We start from the raw sequence: 17432 nt of genomic DNA, 5'->3' as shown, positions 1-17432 counted from the left end.
CCGGGCCGGTCTCCAAGAAAGGCCGCATCACTCCACATTGTAGGCCGCAGGGGGGGACGGAGATGTAACACGGAGAAAAATCATATCTCCATCGAGGTAAGTGACTGGAAAAAGTAGTTTCCCCTGATCCCCCCCCACACCTCACATAAAACATACCAAGAAACATTAAAACAAACATTCAAGACATACATAAAATATTAAAAACAGAGAAGGGACAAGACAGACTGCTGGCGAGGCGGCCAAACATCAATTGTGACATTTACATTAGAAATCAAAATATTTAAATCTAATTTTACAGTGCCAATTTTAAGGAAGGACAGATCAAGTTTAATTATTCCGTTCATTTCCTTACTTATGCAAGAAGAATAAAAGTTTAAACAGAGCTCCCAATAGATGCACGGCTAAATTAGTAACAAAAACAAGAAAATGCTGGGAAATTCAGCAGGTGAGACAGCATTTGTGGAGAAAGGAACAAACTTGGTATGGCACGTTGTCACACGTACAGTGAAATTAATTTCAATACTTGTAGACAGTCAAGTATTGAAATTATTGTTGCAGTCAAAAACACTTCATCAGAATGATGATACATTTAACCAACTTAGTCACACCTTCCAGGACTCAACATACTTTATTTAGAAATACAGCATGATAATAGGCCCTTCTGCCCACCATGTCCATGCCGACCATTCATCACCAGTTCACATTAGTTTCATGTGATCCCACTTTCTCATCTACTCCTCACACACCAAGGACAATTTATTGAGGACCAATTAACCCTATAAATTGGTCTTTGGGATGTGGGAGGACACTGGAGCACTCAGAGGAAACCCACGCAATCACAGGGAGAATGTGCAAACTCCACACAAACAGAAACAATATTCTTTCATTGTTTTTTTTTATTACTGTTCTTCGCCTTACTTTGTATTGTATTGTATTGTATTCAAATTTATTGTCATTGTCTCGGTTTGAGACAACGAAATGAATTTCCCTTACAGGCAGTATCATAAAAAAAAATCACAAAAAAATAATAAAAATAAATAAAAAATAAATAATAAAACATATTAAAAATAAAATTGAAATTGAATTAAAAAAAAAGCACAAACACAGAAAGTCCACGACACAACATAACATAAATGGCACCAAGGTGAGGAAGGCACCATAGTCCAGCCAGCCTCCCCTTCGTGTTCATCCGTGGTCGGGGCCTTCCGAGCACCCGCAGTCGCCGCCCCGGGTGGCCCGATGTTCAGGCCCTCACGCCGGGCTGGTGGAACGCCGACGCCGAACCCCGACGGTGAGCATCCTCCTCCTCAGCGGCCCGGACCTCCTGATCAGCCGTCTCCCGCTGCCGGAGTCTGCCGCTCCTGAGTCCGCAGGCCTAGCCGCCAGAGTCGCAGGACCCTGCGCTGTCCATCAGCGCCGCTCGCGTTGGGAGCTCCGCAAACCGCAGCTCCATGATGTCGGTGCAGCAGGTCCAGCACTCCGGGCTCCAGACGGCGACCCCCGGTAAGGCATCGCCAGCCCCGCGATGTTCCAGCGCTGTCCCGCCGCTGCTGGAGCTCCGGTCGATCCCGGCAGGAAAGGCCGCGCCAATCCAGGTAGGTAGGCCGCTGTGGGGGGAGGGGGGAGGGGCGAGGACGCGGCTCGAATAATAGTCGCGTCCTCACCAGGAAGCGGCTGAAGTACGGTATCCCCCGCACCGTGCCCTCTTCCCCCACATAAAGACACAAAAAAAACACAAAAAAACCCACTTTTACATAACTAAATAAACAAAAAAACAAAAAGATACCGGGCTGTAGGTGGAGGCTGCTGGCACCAGCGCCACCGGAAGTACAACACCAATTACAAACAGATAATTAATCCCCTTAATCCATGCATAGAGGCTGAACAGCTGGGGGCGGCAGAATTGAAGTTTAGTTTATTGTCACATGTACCGGGGTACAGTGAAAAGCTTTCATTGTGCGCAAACCAGTCAGTGGAAAGACAATAGGGTGGTCAAAAAGCTTAGTACTAACTTAGTACTAACATGATACAGGTGCACAACCTTTTATCCGAAGATCCAAATAACGAAAACCTCCGAATAGCGACATTTTTTCAGTCCTTGAAAAAAGGTCCTTGAAAACGTTCACCGAGGGCGGCCCGCAGAGGTGACAGCTGAACCTCCGGTCGGTCCTCGAAGAAAGGGGAACTAAATCCCCATTCATAAAAGAGGTGAGGGTATATTGCGCGGGAGGGTTAATAATTGACAATCTGCTGCTGCCTGCCCGCTGAGGTTAAAAAGTTCCCACGGTAGACTCACGATACACAGTGTATCGTGAGTCTTGCGTGGGAACTTTTTTAACTCAGCAGGCAGCAGCAAATTGTCGCTCCCTTCAGTTTCACCCCACCTACACCCCTCTGCTTCCCGGCCATGTGTGTGACCCCTTCCCTCCCCTCTCCAGCTCCCCGCGCATTGCACCGGCGCGGGGGGTTTGCACTGTCTTCACGTCGGAGCCAGTGCCAGTCACCGGAGACGTCAGGACCAACGGGACACCGGCCCCCAGGCCCACTGCAAGCACAGAGAACCCAGAGACCCACAGCCAGCAGCAGCCCAGCCCCGTTCCAATTCCAGAGGAACACGCTCTCCGCTGTCCCCGTAGGGACCGAAGCTGATGGTGTGCAAGGTACGTCTTGGTCTTGAGGTTGCGGATGAGGGGGCGCAGCTCGGGCTGTGGGCGAACTGCCACTTGTCGCTGTAGCGGCGCATCGGGGAGCGGGTTCCTGTTGGTCCTGACGTCTCCGGCCATCCCCCTGGACAGGAGCTGAGAGACGTCAGGACCACCAGAAGCCGCTCCCCGATGCGCCGCTACAGCGACAAGTGGCAGTTCGCCCACAGCCCGAGCTGCGCCCCCTCATCGGGACACCGACCCCCAGGCCCACTGCAAGCACGGAGATCCCAGAGACTCACAGCCAGCAACAACTCTAGCCCAGCCCCGCTCCAACTCCGGAGGAACCTGGGTTGCGGATGAGGGGGCGCAGCTCGGGCTGTGGGCGAACTGCCACTTGTCGCCGTAGCGGCCCATCGGGGAGCGGATTCCTCTGGAGTTGGAGGGACAGGGAGACACAGCGGCTTTTGAGATTGGTGGGCAATCACTTCCAAAGTTCTGCCAACACAGTCAGTACACCTCTCCTACACTTGTCTCCCGCACTAAGATCATCTCGCAGAGAAGGATCCCAGCCTAACCCTCCCTATTCTCTCCTATTCTGCAAGAAAAACCTACATTGAAGACTCAAACTCGCGATCGAGTAACTGCCGGGATCGAGGCGCAAACTCGCGACCTTACGGATATGAGCCGAGCACTCTACCACTGAGCCAGCCGTTAAAATCTACGCTAAAAATCTTCCATTCCGAAAACCGAAAAATTCTGAATTACGAAAAGTGTCTGGTCCCAAGGCTTTCGGATAAAAGGTTGTGCACCTGTACATCTAACTAGCCATATACTTAGTACAGGTGCACAACCTTTTATCCGAAAGCCTTGGGACCAGACACTTGTCGGATTTCGGACATTTTCGGATTTCCGAATGGAAGATTTTTAGCGTAGATTAGGTAGGTAGCGCGGGCGGCTTGAAAAGTCTGGAGCAGCTGGGGAGCAGCTCTGGAGACCGGGAGAATCATTGCATAAATGTTAGTCAGTTAGTTTGGAGGGAGTTTATGTGGTGGTGGTAGAGTAGGGGTGAAGGAGGAAGGGGGAAACTTTAATTCTTAGTCCCTACCTGGTCGGCGACTCCCAACCTCGCGGAGCTGGGGGCTCCGTCTGGCCGCGGGCTGCGCCGGTTGGAGCTCCGACCTCGGCAACTCTACCCCTGGCTGCGCGGCTCCAAATCCAGCGACGCTCCGCGAATGTTGGGGAGTCGGTGGCCACAGCGCTCCGGAGCTTGCCGCACGGCGACCCGGTAAGGCATTGCCCGCTCCCCGCTGGTGTCCCAGCGCTGCGACGCCGCCGACTCCCAACATTCTCGGAGCTGTGGCGTCAGGCCGCGGGCCACGCTGGATTTGGAGCGCCTCGCAGCCAGGGGTAGAGTTGCCGGGGTCGGAGCTACAACCGGCGCCGCCCGCAGCCCCACCGGCCACAGCGCTGTGGAGCTTACTGCACGGCTACCCGGTAAGGCATTGACCGCTCCCCGCCTCTCCGACCAGGTAGGGGACTAAGAATTAAAGTTTACGCCTTCACCCCTCCCTTCACATAAAAGCCCTCCAAACTAACTGACTAACATTTAAGCAATGATTTACAGATGTTTAAGTGTCTCCCGGTCTCCGGGGAGGAGGCAGCCGCTACAGTAGTACAGACCTGGGTTGACCGTCGGTCGTTTCGGGTCAAGTTTGGCGCCAAACGCGAGCTTTGGTGCGCAGACGACATCTGGAAAAAATGGCCGGTTTTCGGAGTTTTTCGGTTTCCGGAACACCGGATAAAAGGTTGTGCACCTGTACTAACATGATACATCTAACTAGCCATATACTTAGTACTAACATGATACCACATCTAACTCGCCATTATTCCATGTACAACTTTATCAAAAAACTACAAGCAATAATCACGTTCAGCAGTAATTGCCCATTTTGCATTGTGTAACCGTCGGTGTGTTCAATCGATCAAAGCACCTATTCCTGCTCTGAGCCTGATATCTAGGTAGTGTAAAGTGGACATTGTGTTTGTTTTGTTCAGTCTCTTATGCGAATGTTTATTACTGAGATTGCACCTGCTTCTATGTGGCATTGTGTGCCCGTCCCTGTGCCAATCACATCTTTTCAGATGGTACATACATATATGTTGAGAGAAGCGTCATTATTTGAATTGCTGAATTGCTGAAATACAACACATACTTGGCTGCAGTTTGGGTTACTGATCCAGGCAACCCAACAGTTTCAAGAGACAAGGAACTGCAGGTGCTCGTTTACAATAAAAGACACAAAGTGCTGGAGTAACTCAGCGGGTCAGGCAGCATCTCTGTAGAACATGGGGTAGGGGAATCAGTGGCTTTTTGTAGTCATCAGTCCCCTGTCATGGAGACAGAGAGTTCAGGAAAGGGGAGACAGGTGTCAGAGATAGTCCTTGCGGGCAGGGTGAAAGTCAATGGTGAAGTTCATGAAAACCTGAGTTCTGCACAAATACGATTGTGTGGAAATCCAGAGGGGGACCGGGGATGGGGGGAGGGCTGTCCCCCCCATGTTTTGAGAGGTGGGCAACAATCCCCATGTTTTGTGACCTTGGTGCTACAGCCTGTCCCAGGGCAGCTCACCTGCCCCACATACCAAAGACATGCAGGTTTGTAGGTTAAGTGCTTTGGTAAATTGTCCCTAGTGTGTTGGATGGTGCTAGTGTACGGGGTGATTGGTGGTCGGCGCGGACACGGTGGGCCAAAGGACCTGCAGCTCCCAGGTTGCCTGCCCCAGGTCTGGCCACCTGCGTGACCCGGGACTGGCTGCAGTTCCCAGTTCGCGAAAATGAACTTGAAAAAAACGGCCTGCGGGCCGGATGATTTCGGGTTACAGCCGGATCCGGCCCGTGGCCCATAGGTTACCGAAGCCTGCCCTAGATGTTAGGCCTTTTTTGTGTCCCCCCCATGTTTTAAAAGTGATTTCCACCCATGCCAGCCTCGATGCAGTCTTTGATAAAGCAGAGGAAGGGTTGGGGGAAGGTGCCAGAGTACGTTTAGAATACAGCTTCAGCATTTGCCTTTTCCAAAGTTGCTCCACAACATTTACTTAAAAGCAGTTCAGAAATAAACAGGTAAGAATTTCATTGTTCTGTTCTTAGTATATTTGACAATTTTACTTCGGAGTCACGTGAGTGACTACGTGAAGAACCCGCTCAGCGCGCATGCGCGGCATTAACACCAGCAGTGCAACAGGAGTTAGGCGCTCCCGCTACAGAATGAAACGGACCGTCAGGTGAGTACCCTGAGGTTGGGTTTCTATTACAGGGGAGCCTTTTTTCTGCTTGTGTTTTACAGGCAGAGAAAAAGGCTCTGGAACAAAACTGTCCCCCGTTCATAGAAACATAGAAACATAGAAATTAGGTGCAGGAGTAGGCCATTCGGCCCTTCGAGCCTGCACCGCCATTCAATATGATCATGGCTGATCATCCAACTCAGTATCCCGTACCTGCCTTCTCTCCATACCCCCTGATCCCCTTAGCCACAAGGGCCACATCTAACTCCCTCTTAAATATAGCCAATGAACTGGCCTCAACTACCCTCTGTGGCAGAGAGTTCCAGAGATTCACCACTCTCTGTGTGAAAAAAGTTCTTCTCATCTCGGTTTTAAAGGATTTCCCCCTTATCCTTAAGCTGTGAGCCCTTGTCCTGGACTTCCCTAACATCGGGAACAATCTTCCTGCATCTAGCCTGTCCAACCCCTTAAGAATTTTGTGAGTTTCTATAAGATCCCATCTCAATCTCCTAAATTCTAGAGAGTATAAACCAAGTCTATCCAGTCTTTCTTCATAAGACAGTCCTGACATCAGAGTAGGAGTAAACGGGTCCTTTTCACAATGGCAGGCAGTGACTAGTGGGGTACCCCAAGGCTCAGTACTGGGACCCCAGCTATTTACAATATATATTAATGATCTGGATAAGGGAATTGAAGGCAATATCTCCAAGTTTGCGGATGACACTAAGCTGGGGGGCAGTGTTAGCTGTGAGGAGGATGCTAGGAGACTGCAGGGTGACTTGGATAGGCTGGGTGAGTGGGCAAATGTTTGGCAGATGCAGTATAATGTGGATAAATGTGAGGTTATCCATTTTGGTGGCAAAAACAGGAAAGCAGACTATTATCTAAATGGTGGCCGATTGGGAAAGGGGGAGATGCAGCGAGACCTGGGTGTCATGGTACACCAGTCATTGAAGGTAGGCATGCAGGTGCAGCAGGCAGTAAAGAAAGCGAATGGTATGTTAGCTTTCATTGCTAAAGGATTTGAGTATAGGAGCAGAGAGGTTCTACTGCAGTTGTACAGGGTCTTGGTGAGACCACACCTGGAGTATTGCGTACAGTTTTGGTCTCCAAATCTGAGGAAGGACATTATTGCCATAGAGGGAGTGCAGAGACGGTTCACCAGACTGATTCCTGGGATGTCAGGACTGTCTTATGAAGAAAGACTGGATAGACTTGGTTGGATAGCCGCCCGAAGAGGCATCCGGCAGGTGTTCCCGATTTCGGACGGGACGTCTCTCCACCCGCACGGGGGGGGGAGAGAGAGCCGCCTGAGCTGCTGGAGCGGCTCTCGGAGCAGGTGCCTGCGAGACGCGCTGCTTGAGGGGCGCTCTCACTTCTACAAGGCACAAAAGCTCTAGAAGAACCTGTCCCCCGCTCGACTCCAGCGGAGGAGCGTTCCATTGCAGTGGGGGCAGCAACAGGCGGTAGGAACTATTACCGGGCGCTCCGCTATCCCCATCACTGCACCGAGCCCAGTCCCGCTAGTGCCTGAGCTGCGGGCTGGATGTTTAGCCATCCGAAGAGGCATCCAGCCGGTGGCTTCTGACTTGTCGGAGGGGACGTCTCTCCACCCGCATGGGAGGAGAGAGACAGCCGCCTGAGCCGCTGGAGCGGCTCCTGGAGTAGGAGCTCCTGCGAGACGCGCTACGTGAGGGGCAGTCTCGCTGGAGGGTTCAGGCATACCCTCCACAGTGCCTAGGCACTGCCCATCGCTTCCTCCTTAGTGTGGTTAGCTTTGGGGTGACCAGGGCTGGCTGGGCTGGTCATGAAGAGGGGTCACTGGCTGAACAACATCGGGAGTATGCTTGAGGTACAGGATCAGGAAGATGCTGGGTGTGGCCGCTATGTGGCTTCACCACGAGCGAGATGGCTTTTCAGTCTCAACTGATGGCCAGCCTATTACTTGTCTTTTCCAAAAAACCTCTCCAAGACAGGTAGCCATGAGGCGTTGGTTTTATCACGCCTCCCCTAAATTGCATTTACTCAAAGTGCCCGCTATTATTGGGGGATACATTGAGCAGCGCATTTCACCAAATATTTTAAAAATGCATTTGATACCCTGACGTCGGCTATCATGTCCACCTGCTCATTCCAGAAGGGCAGGGTAGTATGGCAAAACACCTAACCCTACTGTTCAACGGTATACCCCATAACTTCTCAAGTGAAGTCACAAACCTGCCCTCAATCTATGAAATTAACAGGACTATGAGAACGCCGACCTCACAAGCACAGATCCTGCTACCTGGCACTTACCAAACCAGTCCTAAAAAACTGGACGAAGTGTTCAAACTATTCGGCACAAGAGGGCAGAGTCTGGAATGAGCACCACACAGAAGACCAGACAGCAGTACCTCTACGCGTCCACCAGGTGCATCTACCTCATGGTAATGGTGAAAGCTCGGGGCCTGCATGCCAAACCCGTAGCATTTTAAGCCACGGCCCAGAGCAGGCCCCAGGGAAAATGTGCCACCCCCAACAAACATCGTCCCTACAAGAACAAGGAACCAGAAACTGAAGAAAACAACAATGAAGACAGATAAGTATGGTTCCTACCATCACATAAAGGTGAAGGGTTGTACTAACAAGGGGTGGGTGAATCACGCCTGGTTAGGAAGCTATCATTCTTGGTAGTTATATACCAAAAAATAAATACAAGGGGAATAGAATTAATATCTTGCCACCAATTCATCAAGCACCCCAAGGGGTCTACCCTCCCACGATGGTGAATGTCGCACCATCATTGATAAACCACTGGAGTATTTCACCAGGTATACCCATTCATGGGATTTGTAACTACTACCATGGAACCAAGGATACTTTATGGTAGACATCGACCTTGAAGATGCATACTATTCAGTACCTTCTCATATACGTTTCGGATATACCGCAATTACCTGGATGGAGTAACCATGATGAGCGTTGCGGCATTCAAGTCAAAGCTATCCAGTATCAACTAGCCCTGACACTTAGAAACATTCCGTCATGGCATGTCTATATATTAACGACAGACTATCCTTGGATACAGTTTTAACTGCATCACTTCTCGGCCTTTTGGCTAAGATCAAGTGTAGTATCTGTTCTTATCAGTTTAATATCTGATACGTCCCTTATCTAGGGACCATATATTAAATTGATTTTTGGAACAGGGAGATGGAATAGGGGCTTGCTCCGTCCACTCCACGCATCGACCCAGTATTGCAGTGCCTCTGGGAACGGTGCACAAAATATAGATCCAGATATTTACGTTGTCCATCCACAACTTTGTCATCTGGTATTCATTAAGACTATCAGTTATGGTACATTAACCACCAATCAACTACGTGGCAAAGTAATTGGGATAATAGCAGCATTACCAGCTACTGAAAATTGTACCTTTCCTATGAGCTGAGATACTAATGTTCAAAACGATCTCCATACCTGTAATATGGGGGCAAATGGATTAATCTGGAGTGTAATCATGGAATTTATCGGGAGGGAGGATTATGGTTGTACCCTTCCACCTGTTTTGAGTAACATCTTATGTGTCCTGATGTGTTACTGAGCTTGTAATACTTAATGCCAATGTGAATTGACTTAAACGTGTTATATATTAACTTAATTCTAGTGAAGCATTTGCTCAGTAATCCACCAAATTTGCATGTTCGTTTATAAATTAACAACATCACAGTGGTGGCATATACCAAACCACTTGGGCGGAGAACATCGATATTAGGAGACAATTTATTAACAATTGGTAACCGTATGTCGTCAAACATGTTTGACCATCAGTAACTCACCTATCAGGTGAGCTAAATACTGTAAACATACATTTAAACCAAAAATATTTGCTGAAATTACTAAGCAATATGGACACCAGATAGCGATTCCTTATATCCAATTAAATCACCACGTACTAACTTACGTCACATGAAACCAATCTCAAGGCAGCGGCAATGGAGACATTCCCGCGTATTGAGGGGTGGGGGGAATCTAATCTCTATGTTTCTCCTTTCCTTCTACCTCTTCAATAGGTACTATGGCTTCATCAGTCGGGTACTACGCAAATTACAGTGGACCAAGTCCACAGGCATGGTTCCCAGTGATCCTCGATATGGTCATTAAAAGAATTGCAGAATTGGGAAGACCATTGCTGTGCTTGGATCAGCAGCACTATCAACCTGATGACAGCATTCCGTCGCATATCCTAGGGAACATACCTGAGGAGCATCAAGAAATGGGACACTGTTTTCCAAAACAGGAATTACACATTCAACTACAACAAAAAAACTGTACTGGAGCTCCTGGCAGGTCTTCACCACAATGAAGGAAATGTTCTGTCAGCCTACTCAACTTGGGTACTGCTCACTGGTGATCAGTTACAGGAGAGGTATATTCAATCCATTCCCCAGAAATAGGTACACCCAAATTGGGATGTCAGTGAAATCCTGACATACCTTAGGGGATGATCACCAGCCAGGTCACTCACCCTGGAACAGCCTACCCTGAAGATGGACATGCTGGTGGCCTTACCTCAACACAAAGAGCCAGTTCTCCCATCTACTGCGATTGGACAACATGGTTATAACACCAGATAGTGTCACATTCCCATTCAAGGGTTGGCCAAACAGAACAGACCAGGAACATCAGGTCCAGTCATGAAATTCCGGACATACCCACCTGAACCACGTTTTATGTGTCATGACCCACTTAGAGATCTGCATCGACACATTAAGGAATACCGAGGGAGAGGAAAAAGCCTTATGGGTCAGCCACAGGAAACCTCTTGGTCGGGTGACGAGCTAAACTATCTCTAGTGGCTCAAGCAGGTACTGGGAGTTGCTGGAGTAAATACTAACGTGTATAAATCTTATTCCACCAGGACAGCTTCCACGTCAGTAACTAAGAGGATGGACGAGCCTATGGACCACATCCTGGCGACTGCAGGGTGGTCTAGGGAGTATACGTTCCAAACTTTTATAACAAACCACTGACAGAACCTGTATCGTTTGCAGAAAAAGAATCTGCAAAAAATATATAATTTAAGCCCGGGGGAGCAATTGGTCTTGTTGTTGTTAATAACACCATTATTGTTTTTTACAAACAGATTCATGGTTGATTACGATAACATACTTCCTCCCTCGAATGACTTCGGCAGCGAGTGAAGTATGAACTGTTACACGGTTTGAAATCACAGAGCTTTGAAGTCTTCACGTAGTCACTCACGTGACTCCGAAGTAAAATAGTAAGATTAAATGAGAATTTACCAGTTTGAAGTTTGATCTGTATTTTATGAGGAGTTACGATGAGGGATTACGTGCCCTCCGCTCCCACTCTCAATAATATGGATCAAACTGATAAACTGATGTCTCCTTGTCTTACTATGTTTATTTCAATAACTGTGTCTATCTGTGATTCCAAACCGCTGCTTTGAAGTATGCCGCGCATGCGTGCTGAGCGGGTTCTTCACGTAATCCCTCATCGTAACTCCTCATAAAATACAGATCAAACTTCAAACTAGTAAGTTCTCGTTTAATCTTACTATTAAACATGATAGACACAAAATGCTGGAGTAACTCAGCGGGTCACGACGCATCTCTGGAGAACATGGACAAGTAATGTTTCAGTTCTGGCCCACAACGTCACCTATCCATGTTCTCCAGAGATACTGCCTGACCCATTGAGTTACTCCAGCACTCTGTGAAACGTCACCCATCCATGTTCTCCGGAGATGCTGCCTGACCCGCTGAGTTACTCCAGCACTCTGTGTTGATCTTTGGTATAAACCAGCATCTACAGTTCCTTTTTATTATATTTTATAACAATTAAACATTCTGGACTCTTCCAGGCATTATGTCTAGGGAAGAACTGCAGATGTTGGTATAAACTGAAGGCAGACATTTAATTTCTTCATTTTTCCCATCCAAAATGTCGCCTAGAATGGCAATTAGTGTCTTCAGTGAATGGAGACACAAAGAACTGCAGGTGAGATATCTTAAGCAAAACACAAAGTACTGGAGGAGCTGAGCAAATCAGGCAATGTCTATGGAGGGAATGAACAGACGGCGTTTCGGGTTGGGACTCTTCTGAGAATGTTGTTAGATTAATTCTATTGTTACATGATGAATCACACAGCTTTAATTTTTGAATTGTGTCACATAGCCTAATGCACCATACCTTCCATAAATCCTGCCTGTTTGCCACTATGGAATGCCAAATCCGTAGCAGTCAAGCCATGTGCTCGATGCCTCCTGCTGGAGAGAACTGCAAATTACCTCAGGCATAACCACCAAGCTTGAAATAAAGTGCTGGGGGAACTAAGATGGTCAGGCAGCACCTGTGGAGGGAATGGACAGGCGTTTCGGATTGGGACCCTAACTCAGACTGACAGGTGACATTTTGGATTGTGACCCTAAATCATAACTGGATTCTAGTTTGAGATGACAGTCGGGGAATGAGATGTGCATCACAAGAAAGAAACATTGAAAACATGTACTGCAGGCCCACCACCGATTTTCCAGCAACTGATGATCCGGCACCTCTTTTAATCCAGACAAAATTACGAATTGGGAATGATTCTTTGCAGCAGCAGTATATCTGCGCGTCCCCCTCTTCCCCATGTCTTTGGGATGTCTGAGGAATCAGATTGTGAGTGTGAATGAGCCGGAGGGCCGATGCAAGATTAAGTGAGTGGGCCTGGCTGGGACACAGGCGGAGAGCATAGCAAGGCAGTCCCTGAACAGCAGCCCAGCTCTGACTTTAAGTTGTGTACTGATGACTGTGCCCCCGTGTGTCCCATCTTCTCCCTTCTTGTTCTCCGGATAATTCACCATGTTGAGCAGGGATCACCATATTATTATTATTATGAATTATTATTACGTGTCCTCTGTTGGTCTGGCAAAACGGATAGTGCGGCAAGGCTGTGGAACCAAGGGTGCCAGGAAATGGGTGGTGGACCTGCGCATATTTATTGATTTTCAGTCACCAGCTCTCCTTTATAAGCAGTTTGCAGAGATATGATAGAATAATACTCCAAAGTACCAAAGTTTACAGCACCTGTTACTTTCTCCCCGCTGATGACAAGCCAGGGAAAGCTGGGAAAGTAAAGCCAGTCACGCATTCTGTCATTAACCATCTCTCTTGCACTCATCAACCCAACTAGTTCTCAACACAGGAGCTGTTCAAAGATCTGTAATAAATGGTGAACTGAAGGATACACAAAAATACCATTTTAATGAATGAATGAATGTTGAGAGAGAACAAAATGTAGCTAACACTGGAGGAAGGCATGGGAATTGTATTAGGTAGGAACATGGAGGATTTGATGAAGGAGCCAAAGGTTCCTTACATATGTTATGTTTGAGGCCATGGCGCACAGTAGTCTTTGGGGAGGGAAAGCAAGTCTTGGTGCAAGATAGTTAAAATGGATTGGGGTTTAACAGGTATGGTAGCTGAAAGAATTCATAAGTAACTTGATCTTGAGTCTTTTCTCAATTTAACATCATAATTTTAAACAAATCATCTTTCTGTAAAATAAAGTTAATAGTTTCAGTACATTTTGTTGATTTTATTATTTATCACTACAAAGTTTAGATAAGAAAGTCAATTCCCCCCAGAAATCTATAATTACTAAATTTGGGGTTACATTATTTTTTATTTGGACACAGCAAGAAAATGTTTGCATCGGAAGTTTTAACAATGGTTGGTTTGAATTGTTAGGCAATTCATGAAAATGGGTGGAAATTGCATGAAAATTGTCCGTTTCATGATAAGTCAGGTTCCACATGAGACGCAGCTCCCAACTGCATCTGAAACAAAGAGAAAAGGACAATCACTATTAAGATACGCCAGATCTTAAATAGTAACAGAATAATATTCTCACAACAAACTATCAGCGAGTCGGACAGCAATCCATTTTCACAGTGACATGAGAGACTGCAGATGCAGCAATCTTAAATGAAAAATAAACTGCTGGAATAACTCAGTGGGTCAGGCAGCATCTTTGGAGGGATGGATAGGTGACGTTTCAGGTCAGAACCTTTGTTCCAGACCAGAGGAAGGGACACGACCCAAAACATCATCTGATGCACAGACTGTGCCTGATGGATTTATTTAGATTACCTTAGAGTTTAGAGATACAGTGTGGAAATGGGCACTTTGGTGCACTGAGTCCATGCAGACCATTGATCACCCGTTCACACTAGCTCCATGTTATCTTATTTTCCCATCCACTCTTTACACGCTCAGGGCAATTTACAGCAAGCCAATTAACCTACAAACCCGCACGTTTTGGGGATCTGGGAGGAAACCCACATGGAGAACATGCAAGCTCCACACAGGCAGCATCCAAGATCATGATTAACTCGTATCTCTGGCGTGGTGAGGCAATTTCATTGACGCTTAATTGGCTTGAGGCTAAATCCATCGCGAAGCAATAAACTGAGAATTGATGAGCCATCAATGTTTTCCCGTTTCAGGTGTAATCCCTACCTGTTTTCAGAACTTTGTGAGAACGAGTGATGTCTGTGCGATAGGTGGGGTCAGTACACATCAGTCTCACTCCTGCACACATTCCACCCTTTGGCAATTCCACCGGTCTACACTTGTAAACGCTTTCTGTTAAAACTGGTGACGTTTGTTGAGGACTCAACATTTTTATGTGTCATTCTGCATTCAGACATGGCTCCCAAGCCCGGCGACTCTGTGTGCTAGTCGCAGAAGTGGATCCGCAAATCATGCATTGCAATCGCTCCACTCTTTTAAATCTGCAGTCCGACTGCAACATTTCTTACTTTAACTATGCTCTTCTTCATCTCCTCAGTTATTCCCTTTATCCTGTATCTGTACACTGTGGACGGCTCAGTTGTAATCATGTATCGTCTTCCCACTGACGAGTTATGGCCCTGTCCCACGGTATGAGTTAATTCCAAAGCTCTCCCGAGTTTGTCCTGATTCGAACTCGGAGATTTACGGTAATGGCTGCTCGTCGGTACTCGGGGCTCTCGTGGACATTTTTCAACATTTTCCAAGAGCTCTCCCGAGCTTATCTGCCGTTAGCGAGTCTTACGAACTGCTAAGAGACGTCACCGAGCTCTGAGGTACCCGCTACGTATATTCTCCGTGCTTACCACGAGTTTGATTTTTTTTAAACTCGGGAGAGCTCTTGGAATGAATTCGTACCAAGGGACAGGGCGATTAGCACGCAACAGAAAGCTTTTCACTGTAGCTCAGTACACGTGACAATAAACTCAGCTCAACTTAAGACAGCGCTTTCATAAAGTTGGGTTTTATTTTTCTGAAGGACTTGATTTTATTGCAGGCTATTCCAGCTGGTGGAATAAGATAAGTGTTGCCTGGACAGCTGATAGACAGCCTGTAGATGCAAGATGTGAAAGATGCTTTGGGATTGCTCTTCCTCAATCGCCCCCTCTCAACTGAGAATTAGCTCGAACTCGAGCAACCGCTGATAGTGAACATTGAAAGGATATTTGCAGTAATGGGGAGGAACAATTCCTCTGCCTCAGTCTGGATGCCCAAGTGATGACAAAGGTAGCCTGCGCCTTCAGTACACTCCAGACCAATCGCTATGGCGTACAGCTCAATCTCCATATCAGTCTTCAAGCCTGCTGCTACCTGAGAAAGTAAAGTGTTTAGTTAGCAAGAATGCTTTGGAGCATTTCTTACCCAGTGCAAAAACACATTGCTTTGGTTCACAACAAGACATACAATTATAAAGTGAGACAGATAGTATTAAATGTAAAACACAAAGTGCAGGAGGAACTCGGCAGGTCAGGCAGCATCTAGGGAGGGAATAGACGGGTGACATTTTGGGTGGGGATCTCAATCAGTCTGAAGAAGGGTCCCGATCCAAAATGTTGCCTGTCCATTCCCTTCGCAGACGCTGTGTGACCTGATCAAGATTCCAGCATCTGCAGTTTATTGTGTCTTTCTTTGACATTTTGGTGGTTTCAGTTGCACATAAATAAAAATAATCTTTTACATTTAAAGGTGACTAGACAAAGTGGGACCGTTAGGTCCCGTCCCCTCAACGGGCGGTTGCGGGGAGTAGCCTTCGGCTTCACACACACTAACCACCTCACACACACACACTAACACCCCCTTGATATTATATTAACATTATTCATTCGCCCCTTTTACCCCATACCCCGCCCTATCCACTCACATATAATCCCCAACTGCGAGGGAGGGGGTAGGGATTGGTGGGGGGGGGGGGGGGGGGGGGCGCGGAGTCACAGGGGAGGGCTGGTTCCCGAACGCAATACTCCACCACTCACCCATAGGTCCCAATACTCACCACACCCTAGAGAGGGAGGGGGGGGGGGGGGGCAGAGAGGGAGGGAGGGGCAGAGAGAGAGAGGAGGGGGGTCAGTGAGGGAGTGGGTCAGTGAGGGAGGGGGCAGAGAGGGAGAGCGCCGAGCGGGAATAATCAGAGAGGGAGGCGAGCCAGAGAGGGAGGATACAGCGAGGGAGGGGGGAGAGAGGGAGGGGGCAGAGAGGGAGGGGGGGCAGAGAGGGAGGGGGCGGAGGGAGCAGAGAGGGAGGGGGCAGCCAGGGAGGAGGGACAGAGAGGGAGGGGGGCAGCAGGGAGGGAGGGGGGAGAGAGGGAGGGGGGTCAGTGAGGGAGTGGGGTCAGAGAGGGAGGGGGGCAGAGAGGGAGGGGGGGGAGAGAGAGGAGGGGGTCAGAGAGGGAGGGGGCATAGAGGGAGGGGGGCAGAGAGGGAGGGGGCAGAGAGGGAGGGGGCAGAGAGGGAGGGGCAGAGAGGGAGGGGGCAGAGAGGGAGGGGGCAGAGAGGGAGGGGGCAGAGAGGGAGGGGGCAGAGAGGGAGGGGGGAAGAGAGGGAGGGGGCAGAGAGAGAGGGAGGGGGCAGAGAGGGAGGGGGACAGAGAGGGGGGGGGCAGAGAGGGAGGGGGCAGAGAGGGAGGGGGCAGAGAGGGAGGGGGGACAGAGAGGGAGGGGGCAGAGAGGGAGGGGGGCAGAGAGGGAGGGGAAAGAGAGGGAGGGGGGGCAGAGAGGGAGGGGGCAGAGAGGGAGGGGGGCAGAGAGGGGGGGGAGGGGGAGGGGGAAGGAGAAACAGAGAGGGAGGGGGAACAGAGAGGGAGGGACAGAGAGGGAGGGGGCAGAAAGGGGCAGAGGGAGGGGGGCAGAAAGGGAGGGGGGTCAGAAAGGGGGGGGGGGTCAGAAAGGGAGGGGTGTCAGAGAGGGGAGTGGATTGCAGAGAGGGAGGGAAGGGCAGAGAGGGAGGGGCATTTAGAGGGAGCAGGAGGTAGAGAGTGAGGGGGTAGAGAAGGAGGCGGTAGTGCGAGGGGGAGGGGTAGAGGGATGGGGAGGGGGTAGAGGCAGCCCCTACCCATGTCATAGAGCAGCAGCCTCCCCACCAGGCAGCGGAGGGCTGGCCGATTGTGGCTTCCGCGAGGGGAAGCCCACCCACCCGCGTGACAGACGACCGGGCGGTGGAGACGGAGAGGA

At 49.0% G+C, this 17432-nt stretch overlaps 1 protein-coding gene and 1 non-coding gene across 3 annotated transcripts in view; one reads left to right on the top strand and one right to left on the bottom strand.

Annotated features, from left to right (window-relative positions):
- The first annotated feature begins 9003 nt into the window (after positions 1–9003).
- On the top strand, positions 9004–9194 carry LOC129703135 (U2 spliceosomal RNA). The gene has a single exon (XR_008724517.1). It is a non-coding gene; the product is annotated as a U2 spliceosomal RNA (small nuclear RNA).
- A 4384-nt stretch (positions 9195–13578) lies between these two features.
- The window catches only part of spag17 (sperm associated antigen 17), a 207179-nt gene continuing 203325 nt past the window's right edge, over positions 13579–17432 (bottom strand). For both annotated transcript variants that reach the window (XM_055644261.1, XM_055644262.1), the window contains exons 58-60: positions 15433–15577; positions 14435–14572; positions 13579–13752 (exon numbers count right to left, since the gene is read on the bottom strand). In XM_055644261.1, coding sequence (XP_055500236.1) covers positions 13718–13752; positions 14435–14572; positions 15433–15577 — 318 coding nt within the window. In that variant the 3' untranslated portion in view covers positions 13579–13717. The remainder of the gene's footprint in view (positions 13753–14434; positions 14573–15432; positions 15578–17432) is intronic.

The sequence above is a fragment of the Leucoraja erinacea genome, chromosome 13 (assembly GCF_028641065.1).
Source record: "Leucoraja erinacea ecotype New England chromosome 13, Leri_hhj_1, whole genome shotgun sequence".
Classification (NCBI taxonomy): Eukaryota; Metazoa; Chordata; class Chondrichthyes; order Rajiformes; family Rajidae; genus Leucoraja; species Leucoraja erinaceus.
This window is presented reverse-complemented; position numbering and strand designations above follow the sequence as displayed.